Genomic DNA, 10,746 nt, shown 5'->3' on the forward strand with positions numbered 1-10,746 from the left:
TGCATCGCTCATCGCCACCTCTTCTTCCTTTCCCAATGCACGCAGTGCGACGGCGTTTCGCTGGAGCTGTCCAACGGTCCGTCGCTTCAGGGCATCGCGGTGCTCAACATACCCAGCATCTACGGCGGCTCCAACCTATGGGGCGACAACGCCTCGTCGCGGCGCCGCTCGCGCTCCAAGCGCCGCAAGAAGCACGACCGGGACATCTCCACCAACAGCTTCAACTCGGTCGACCTCAGCAGCGCCGTCCAAGGTTGTATGCTAGTTGCTGCCTGAAAAACTAGTTCCTTTTTATTTTTACTCCGAAACAGCCCCTGCTTTTCTCTCAAGGCTGTTCGCCTGGCAACTTGCGCTTTTCAAACTGCAGTGATGTGCATTGTCTCCTTTATCAAATTTTGCTTCACGGCTTAAGATTAAACCAGTTATACATTTTGTTTTCTTTTTTCATTTTGTATTTGTACTAGAATTATGTCGGTCGCTGTTTGCGTTATTTATTTATTTATTTATTTATTTATTTATTTATTTATTTATTTATTTATTTATTTATATCACTCTTCGGGGTATCTAGGGGCTGTTAAATGGGAAGGGGAGGGGGTGCTACGCAAACATTTACTAGAGAAAAATATTCGTAAAGTACTGTGAAAAACTGCATCAAAAATTGACTGTTAATACACAAAAAAGCTCCACAGTAAGCAGTTGCTACAACTCGTAATGAACTTAATGCCCATAATATAATAATACACATAACGCTACAGCACAAAATCCGACCGCTTCCTGTCCTGTAAAGTTGCCGTGAACAATTTTTTTTCTAAATCTACCATGAAGTGTACGCATTTATCAAAATGGAATGAATTCGATACAATGTTCATCATGCTATGGTTGCTGCGCGAAATTTCCGGAGCCCTCCACTACGGCGTCTCTCATAGCCTTAGTCGCTTTGGGACGTTAAACCCCATAAACCAAACCAAACCAAACCTATGGTTGCTGCTACCCAACCAATGTGCGTGTTCGTTTTCTTTTATTTAATTTTTCTTGTTTGTGAACCCTTGCCACAGCACTGCCTACTCTCAACCACGTCATGTTGGTGGTGCTAGTTTTCACCTGCGTCTCTGGCGATGAGCGCTGTAGCCGAGCTTCTCCCTCCTTTCTGCGCAGACATCGGCGACCGGCTGATCGAGGTGATTGGCCTGGAGAGCAGCATGCACATGGGCCAAGTCAAAGCCGGCCTCAGGGCCTCCGGCCGCAGGCTCGCGCAGTGCTCTTCGGTGGTCATACGGTGAGGAGTTATTCTACTGCACGCAGAAGCGCAGCATTTTTGAGAGAAAAGACGGATGACATAGGTGGAAGATAGAACTTCTTCAAACTCATTTCTAAATCAAACGCACACATACAGTTGGCTTGCACCGCTGTCATAGCGACCACCGTGTTGGTAGATGGTAGACACGGGATGGTGGACACAGGATGGTGAATGATGGACACATTACAAACCTTATTCTGGAGCCCTCCACTACGGCACCTCTTTCTGTCTTTCTTCTTTCACTCCCACCTTCCTCCCTTCCCTTATGGCGCTGTTCAGGTATCCAACGAGATGTGAGACAATTACTGCCCCATTTCAGTTTCGCAAAAAAAAAAAACAATTTTCAATTTTCAAACCGAAGGTCTGGCTACATTCGAAACTAGCTGGCTAAACAAGAAAGGAATTGTATATGTATGTATGTGTTAGCTGTGCACTTTTGGTGCACAGTGTGCGCATACAAGCAAACCTGCCTCTGGAGGCGCTAACTGTGGACTGAAGACAACTGAGATGTGTAGCGCAAGATGCGAGAACGTTTATGTGCTTATGACGAGTCTGCACAAGCGCTTGTTTTTTTTTTGTTTTTGGACCCCCCACTGACACTCGTGCCTCTGGCCGATCAGCGTTCTAATGAGCTCTCCAATGGGCTTTTCACTGATGCATACTTTTCTTTCTTTGCAAAACCTGCAGTACGAGAAAAAGGTTCCCGATGCAGATAGACGGCGAGCCTTGGGTACAGCCGCCCTGCACGGTAAGCATCGACGATTTTTTTTTACGATAATTTTCGTAACATTCCATCTTCCCCAAGAAGTAATTTGCGGTCTCCTTGAAGGATAGCGTTCGTGGCCAGTAGGCTTCATTGCTTTGAAGGAATACATGCGTTTCTCTACATTTAACGGAACATATCGTGTAGCTTTCGATCGCTTAAAAACGTGCTCAGTGAGCATCCAAAACGAATTTCATGCCGTTATTTGGCTTCTCCGCGCAGTGCGTAGTTGTGCCGAATGACGGCATTAACGTAAGTGGAAGAGCTTACATAGTTTCGTATTCACTTTAATCATTTGTCTTGCTCTCTGCTAAACACGGGGTTGCTCTGTATATCGTGTGTCGCTTCCAGGCGATGAGAATGATGAATGTGATGCCGACACCTGTTAGTAAATAACTAGATAGGGGAGCACTTAGACACCACTGGAAGCGCTCGGTTCCCAGCTGTGGACTTCGCCTGGTTGATGATGACAGGAATGGCAGTGACGGCAGTTCCTGTTAGTAACTGCAGCCTCTCTCTCTTTTCCCGTTCTCCTTCCCTCTCTCGCAGATCCAAATAACCCACAAGAACCAGATGCCTATGCTCATGGCGCCAGCTCCGACGAACAAGTCCAGGTTCCCCTTCTTCTCCTTCAGGAAGTCGTGATTCCACCCGGAGAGGAGGAATGGCTGCACCCCGTTACTGCTACTGCGTTGCCGCTGCGCCTCCTCCTCCCACCCCGACACCACCTGCGCTTCTAGCAAGCTCCGTCGATGTTGTTGTTGCTCGTGACACTGCAGCATTTACGCGTTGTTCTCGTGCCACTGTCGTCGAAGGAGAGACTGCATTTAGTTAACTTATATATCTTGTACATACATCTGTATAGGTAATGCCATTTGCCAGTGTTTTACATTCTTGACCAGGGTTCAGTCCGAGTGACGTTTCTAGTAAGAAGAGCACTTCCCGACTGCTGCTCTTGATGCTTGATAAGTTGGACTGTGGACCTGCGGAAGTGTGTTTCAAGTGCGGTGAACGCCTGTTGCACGAAAGGCTGAGCTACGGAGACGATGCCGCATGTGCATTTGTGTGACGCGACTACTGTGTTTGTTTCAATACGAAAAAGCGGTGTTGTGTGCATTGTTTTGACATCAATTGAACGTAGAGCCGTAGGTGAGCTGAGTGCACTAAGTAGCGTGCACCAAGCTTCAAGCATTCACTGACTCAGTTGACGTGTATTCAAGGAATGCGTTTTTGGTGATGAGGCTGTCGCGCGTCTATCGGTAGATTTTAATTTGCTAAGTATTTCTTCAATTTACTAGGTGCCGTAACCAAGTGCACGCTTACGAAATGATTACAGTGGCTGTTTCAATCCGGATAACATAATTTGTTTCTAGCATGCATTTTCACGGCTTCCGGAAACAGGAATATCATACGCTTGTTCGCATGCTTTGTCCATATCTGATCAATTCGAACATGTGTGTGAATTTATGCCTGAGCTAGAAAGCTTGGTGAAAAGGATTTTGATCTTTGTTATTCTGCAAATCGTGTCTACTTAGTGCATGCACAAGCAATGCTAACGAAGTAACGCCTTGAACCACCAGAAAACCGCTTTGTTGTCAGTGCTTGGTGCACGTCCCACTGGTCGCCCTGTATATGTCACTGTTGGGCTCCGAAAAAAATGTCACCAGAAGAAACGTACCCGGATAAAAATGTCCTCAGAAGAAACGTTCCCGGATAAAAAGTCCCCGGATAAAAAGTCCCCGGGAAAAAAGTCCCCGGGAAAAAAGTCCCCGGGAAAAAAGTCCCCGGGAAAAAAGTCCCCGGATAAAAAGTCCCCGGGAAAAAAATGTCCCCGGGAAAAAAATGTCCCCGGGAAAAAAATGTCCCCGGGAAAAAAATGTCCCCGGGAAAAAAATGTCCCCGGTAAAAAAATGTACGCGGGAAAAAAATGTACGCGGGAAAAAATGTCCCTGGAAAAAAATATCCCTGGAAGAAACGTCCCCATTTTCGAAGTAGGAAAAAATGCCCTCCAAACGGTTCACCAAGCGTCCCATAACCCCCCGTGATTTGAGCATCCGCCTAACTCGCGGGAGGTGGGGGGTTAGATCCCCAGTGCTGCCAAGTTACCCACCGGTTTTAAAATAGGCACAAGCTTTCCCCTCGCCTAGTGCGGTATATAGTGCGCTCTAAACTGGATACTTGACCCTGCTGGCGCGGTGCTAAACGCAATGGTTGCAGAAATGCGTTAATTGTGGACCGTTCCTCAAGAGACTAATGCCAGAAGCTGCCTGAGACATACTAGACTCCTTTGGTACATGGTATGTTTCCGGCAGCTACAATCGGGCCAACAGACCTAAAACATAGTAACTTTCCGGCGAACGCCTCCTACTTATCCCCCTGCAATGTGAAACATTCACTTGGCCACACTTGATGAAGGAACAGGACCAACAATGCCAGATTGTGCGCTACAGCGATTCCACCCATCGGCTTGGAAGTGACTAAACAACGAACAGATTCCGGGCGTTCATACATTCGATGGCTGTGCGACAAACTTAATGGCTGTCATCGAGAACCCTGAGCGGTCCCGAAATGAGCGGCGATCAGTGTCACAATCACTCTAAGTTTTTAGAGAACACTGCCTTTATGAAACAGTGGTATAGCCACAATCATTTAGATCAGTGACTCAGGCGGAGCGACTGGCGACAGGTTACTTTGTCTAATTCCCAAAGAATTCAATCTTTGGGTGATTTTTCGCCTGGGGACCTTTTTTCCTGGAGGGTGCTTCCTCAGGGGACATTTTTTCTGGGGACGTTCTTTTCTGGGGACGTTCTTTTCCGGGGACGTACCTTCCGGGGACATTTCTTCTGTGGACGTTTTTTCCTACATGCGTCACTGTTACCAAGGTGCGAAAGTTTTTATGTGAGTGTCACTACATATCCAACTCTTCTGACGAATGCGCTCGCTTCAAGAGGCTGTACGCGCGTGTCCCTGGCGCATGAGTTTGTGAATCTCAGCTTTTTTTATCTCCTACCACAATCGGCCACCGTTCTGACAGCGCCACTCGACCATGTTAATCCTACCTGGTGTTTCTTCATCATTACTCGTTTTGTTGCCCCTGCCAAAGGCAAGCTATTCTTAAGAACAGCGCCTGAAACAGTGACTTTATCTTCAGCAAAATATCGGCTCTTGAGAAAAAAAAAACCATCTCCACGAACACGCCGTTTTCATTCTGATCGTAGCCGAAATATAGCATCACCTCTGCGTAGTTGTCCGCTCCCTTTGTACTCAATACCTTGGATCTCTGATATGGAAGGCTTTCTTATGCTGGCTTCTTTATATATCGTGCCTTAGTGGAAGTGCGTACAAAACCTTTTTACGCTCGTTATTTTGCTCTGCTGAGCTCCACGTGCTCATGTAAATGCTTATGTTTGAATTCTGTCCTTTAGGTGTATACATTCTGGACGAGATTGTACTAACGCACCGGTTTCAATGACAACGTTCGTTTCCGCCGACATTTTGTGTTGTTGAAAACCGATAAGGCCAGTCAGTTATGTATTTTCTCTGGCATTGACTCCAGGGACAAGTACAACATCATTGGTGCTCAGTTCTGTAGTCTGCTGTCGACACAAGAAGCCGTCCTAGGTGTGAGAAGATTAGGTGTTCACGGATTTAACGAAGCCAGCTGCCGATATTTACGAGAAACTCAATTCGCGTGAAGATCGTTTTGCCGGTGTTGTGGCGTGGAGTGGAAAGAAGTGGTTAGTAGACAGGAAAATTTGGGCGTGCGGTGGTTTGAAAAAGAGAAGTTACTTTTGTGTACGTAACATTTCTTCATAGGTCTAAGCGAGATGAAAAAAAAAAAACAAAGCTGACATTCACAAAGTACGGCGAGTTAGAAGGCGCTTTGCGCAGAGACAAGAGCGGCGACGAGTGGAGCCGGCAGTTCATGGACGCGATCACTGCTCGCACTTTTTGATTTTTAGTATACCGCTACAGTTTTGCACGTCCGCGCAGTTTTCACCCGTTACTGTACATACACCACGGAGCCTGTTGAGCGCTGTTCTCTCACCAGCGGTGTTTTACGCTTCTAACTAAACTACACTCGAAGTGCATAATGTAATGACCACATTTTTTGCTTGCAGCGAAAAGCAGGCAGGCCAGTTTCAGAGGCTCCTCCACGGTTGCTGACGGCTGCCGTCTCACAGTTTTCTCGCTTACTGCACCGCTTGTCTCGTTCTCTACTTGTCCTTTTTTTTTTTTGCTTCTGTTGTACGTCACTGTTTCGCACTCAATTGCAGCGCATCCAGAGACGCGGGACACTGCGACGTCGCGACCCAGGAATGTAAGGTTGTATCTCGGTCTTAACCAGAATCCAGCGCGCACTGAATTTTTTCTACTGTGTGAAAACTGTGCAAGCCGTTACTGTGTGAAAACTCGCGGAGGCGATGATTGGGTCCTCAGCGACATTAAATTGAACGTTTCGCGCATGATTCGAGCGCGTACAAGTTTCCTTCCGGTCTGAAAAGAGACCGGAAGCGGGCAAAGTGGGCATGGGAACAAACGCGGGTTAATGACATCCTATAGTCGAAATCAGTTGGAAGAAATGGGCTTGGACAGGGCATGTAATGCGAAGGCAGGATAAACGCTGTTCCTTAATGGAAACGGAGTGGATTCTAAGAGAAGGCAAGCGTAGCAGGGGGCGGCAGAAAGTTAGGTTGGCGGATGAGATTAAGAAGTTTGCGAGGATACGGCGGCCGCAGCTGGCAAAGGACAGGGTTAATTGGAGAGACATGGGAGAGGCCTTTGCCCTGCTGTGGGCGTAGTCAGGCTTATGATGATAAGGATGAGAGGCGCGATTATAACCTGTTCCGGGGGACGCAGCTCGCTCATTGAGTTTCTGAAGTGCTCGGCCTCGAAATGTCTTGCGACTGGGCCGGCGTGCGTGCGATGTCTCGCGCTCTGGATTCGCGGCATGACCCCCGCTTATAAAAACGCAACACGTTGTTCATTGCTCTCTTGTAAGGTCATTGTGTACTCCTCGGGAGGGCCACTGGAGGTGCGTAGTTGTTGCTGTAACTTGTTCTGAATCACAACGTTGCTAACTTATTTACATACAAAGTGTTGTCCATAGGCATGTTCACTGTGGGGGAAAAAGTGTTTATATATACACACATATATATATAGCGTTTCTATTGTGTAACATATATTTATCGCGCTCCAATGCGTCAATGACAGCAGCTTGTGCGGTGAAACTTCAAGCAGCGACGATAAGCGAGAAATCATATCATGTCTGTAGAAATATATATATTATATATACACACATATATATAGTTTTGCATAAACATGTCATTTGCACGCTATGTCGACGAGAATGTGTATGTGTCGGAGGTCAAACGCGTTGGTTCTTTTTATTTGCAATGTTGTCTTGTGGCGAATGAAAGGAACCACCTCCGTATGAAAGGGAATCATTATGACGTCATATAGAACCCGCATAAGTTAATGTCTGATCCAAGCGCTCCATACCGGATCTCGCATCAAATGGGTCCTGCGTTAGTTATTCTCAGTGTGCGTTGCAACAAGCCCGTATCTCTAGTACAGAGGTGCCCTCTATCGTTCACTCTAACTGTGCGAGGTACAGACGAGCCGAGTGTCATTAGCGTTATCGATGAGACAAAGAGTGAATAAGAAACTGATATTTATTCATGCACACATGCGTTGTACTTATCGTGTCTGTCAATAGAGTGCGACGTGTACGTTTATTGGTACAAACCTCGGTCGTGTGGTGGCATTTTATGTGCAGCACCAGTTTTGTGGAAGTTATCAGACTTTAACACTCGAAGCTGTATGTTTCGCACGTTCATAAGGAACAGGCATTACTGTTTTTCAGTGCTAATCGCGGGGCTTTAGTGAGCTCTGTGATGTGAAGCGTAGCGCTTTTGACTTTTCTTATTTCTTTGTTTAGTAGTAAGCCATTTATCAGCACCTCCTTTCGGATGTGAGGAAACACTGCTTTTATGTATCTATCGGACAGTTGAGTTTAACGCACCTGCGTCAGAAATTGCGTCCTTTCGAATGAGGCTGGCGTAGAGTCATTGTTCTTTTACAAATTCTAGCAACACTCGAAATTGCGCTTTTCGTGCTGATTGCAGAATACTGGAGACTGCCACCCAATGTGTATTAGATGGCCGCCAGCTCCTTATCTAGTTATGCAGATATAAAACAGCACATTCAGCCGGAAACTTCGAATCTCTCCGGCTCCCAACCCTGTATCATTGAAAGTTATGGTACTATTGGCGTCCTCTTATCGGGCACGCAAGTACAGAGGTGTTCTCTCGGCACGCATACATAATGCCCAGTTCATCGCCGCACCGCTACATTCTCCCGACAGTCGCGACTATCTCAGCTCTTTTACATTTTATATATAGCTCTGTGTACGTGTGTATCGTCAGTGTACATACATATACATAGACAAACAACGCACTCACACTCTGCACGTACGAACGTGTGCACTACGCGCCGACGACTGCATGTATCTTGTCGATTTCTGTCGTTCCGAAAGGTACGAGGGTACATATATACACAACATAAATGTTTATCAAAGAGAAAAAAAAAACAAGTTGCGCTACTTTGATCATACCTGCCGTAGTGGTATTCTGTACACACAGTACTGTGTATACTTTCCTATAATGTGCAAAAGCGTGTCGCTCGTCTGCAAACGTACCGCGCATGCGTCCCCAACGTTACCACCCCCGTGTCGGCCCGACTGTATACGGACGCGCCGCCTCCCCCGGCATTCGGCTTTCTGTGAAGTCTCTCCGTACATCCGCCTGTAGTAGCCCCCTGTGATGTCCGTGTAATGTAGCACAGATGGCGTTAAAGCTGAACGAGAAACAAACCCTGGGAACACGCGATTGACGTGCAACGTGGTCGCCTTGAATGCTTTCGCGCAGATTGCGATCGCTGTTCCTGGCCCAACATGTCACGCTTGACAAAACGCGATCGCAGATTTGCGCATGCATAGGCAAACTGCTTAAAGCTACAGTGGCGTCAAAGCGGCTTCACATTTTTCGATAATGTTGGCTCACCTCGGCGGCTTACTTAGTATGCCAGAGTCCCTACTGGCTGTCAGTTCTTATCGGCTATATTTTGAGGAATAATTCGCGGCAGTGGCTGTACAATCGCTCGCTCGTGTATTTCTCGGGATACTGTGAACTTCGTCTTTCGCAGAGCGGCTTCTTAAGCACACCAAGATGCAGCCGGCATAGGCGAAAAAGCTTCAGCAAAATATAACTGTTTGTAGTGCACAGTGCTCTCATTTTTTACTGGAAAAAAGAAAAAGGAGAGTAGACCTCACGCCGCTTTCGTTAGCCGCAAAGCTACAAGGAGCATGTCTTGCACCAAGTTTTCTCCCGCCAAGAAGTGCTTCTGTCGGTCTTTCATCCGTCACGTGTAGCGTTGTTAAGCTTTCACTGATTACGAGGGAGTTCTATATCGCACGTTTCCCATAGAGCCCCCTCTTTGTAGTTGTTTGTGGACTCTGTATACGCCCATAGTCTGCGTACTTTTACTCGGATAAATGCATTTGGAACGCGGTGATGTTAACGCGTTTCGTGTTTCTATTATTCTCTGGCACATCGTCCGCTGCCACAGTGGAATGCGAACCCGGAGTGGCAGCGCAGCGCTAATGATTCATGTAGGGCGGCTGTTAAAGCAAGCCTGTGAAGCCAACATTTATGCCCATGCATCTGCACTTCCCATACCTCAAACTTGTCACGTGCTTTATTTTTCCTGATCTGCTGCAGTGGTCTGTATACCTGTGGTTTAAACTGTTTTTCACCGTCTTTCTCGCGCGGACCGTTGTTCAATGACACTATTATATCTTTATTATGTCTTTTATTTTTTCAGTATGTAATGAAACCGTGTTATAGTTCTCGCGCCAACTGAACATGTCGGTGTGAAATGATATATGTAAATAACAAATGATATATAAGATGTTCTACAATTCACCTATTTATTTATTGCTGATCTGAATAAAAGTGCATGTTACCACTCCACCTCTGTCTGATCTGACTCCCGGCACGAGGCTCACTCGGCTGAAATGAACATAATTCATTTGCTCCATTATCAGTACCGAACACCATCACAACGAAAACCCCTTATTTACTGAGCGGATCGAAATCTAGTCATACTGCTGTGGTACTTACCGTTTCAAGGCAAGGCTTCGTGAGTAGTTCTATATCTACCAGCAGATTGTCATGTCACCTGTGACACTAATATGAACTATTCAGCGCTGGTAAAAACTTGCAGAGCGCTACCGTTTATTACTGCTGGAGCTTGTGGGGACGCCTTCGTCCCGTGCGTTCGCTTTCCCGCAACGAACTAGTTCCCTGTAGTTAGCTCCCCCGCAACGCACTCTTCTCAGTTTGGTTACTTTAGCTAACAGAAGAGGGCGCTCGCGTCGCAGCGACACTAGGGTGCCTCGATGCGCGCGCCCTCTCCAGCGGAGGAGAGGGCGCGCATCGAGGCACCCTAAGCGACACCAGCGCCAAGGATGGCGCTTCGCTGCGCGCTCGCGGGGAGCGACGGGCTCTCTTCTCCTTGGGACCGGGATAGCGAGCGGACGTTTAGCTCGCGGCTCCGCTCTTCGCCGCGGGTGCCTCGTGGTTGGAACTTACTCCCGCCACCCTGTCCCATCGGGCCTCGGAGC

General features: G+C 47.2%; 1 protein-coding gene across 6 annotated transcripts in view; it reads left to right on the forward strand.

Annotated features, from left to right (window-relative positions):
- Positions 1-10,093, forward strand: part of Dgk (diacyl glycerol kinase 1) — a 453,430-nt gene extending 443,337 nt beyond the window's left edge. For all 6 annotated transcript variants that reach the window (XM_089548936.1, XM_089548938.1, XM_089548940.1 and 3 more), the window contains 4 exons: positions 46-253; positions 1,156-1,276; positions 1,985-2,045; positions 2,610-10,093. In XM_089548936.1, the coding sequence (XP_089405062.1) occupies positions 46-253; positions 1,156-1,276; positions 1,985-2,045; positions 2,610-2,705 (486 nt within the window). In that variant the 3' untranslated portion in view covers positions 2,706-10,093. The remainder of the gene's footprint in view (positions 1-45; positions 254-1,155; positions 1,277-1,984; positions 2,046-2,609) is intronic.
- The last annotated feature ends 653 nt before the right edge of the window (positions 10,094-10,746 follow it).

The sequence above is a fragment of the Amblyomma mixtum genome, chromosome 6 (assembly GCF_055824585.1).
Source record: "Amblyomma mixtum isolate Tamu chromosome 6, ASM5582458v1, whole genome shotgun sequence".
Taxonomy (NCBI): Eukaryota; Metazoa; Arthropoda; class Arachnida; order Ixodida; family Ixodidae; genus Amblyomma; species Amblyomma mixtum.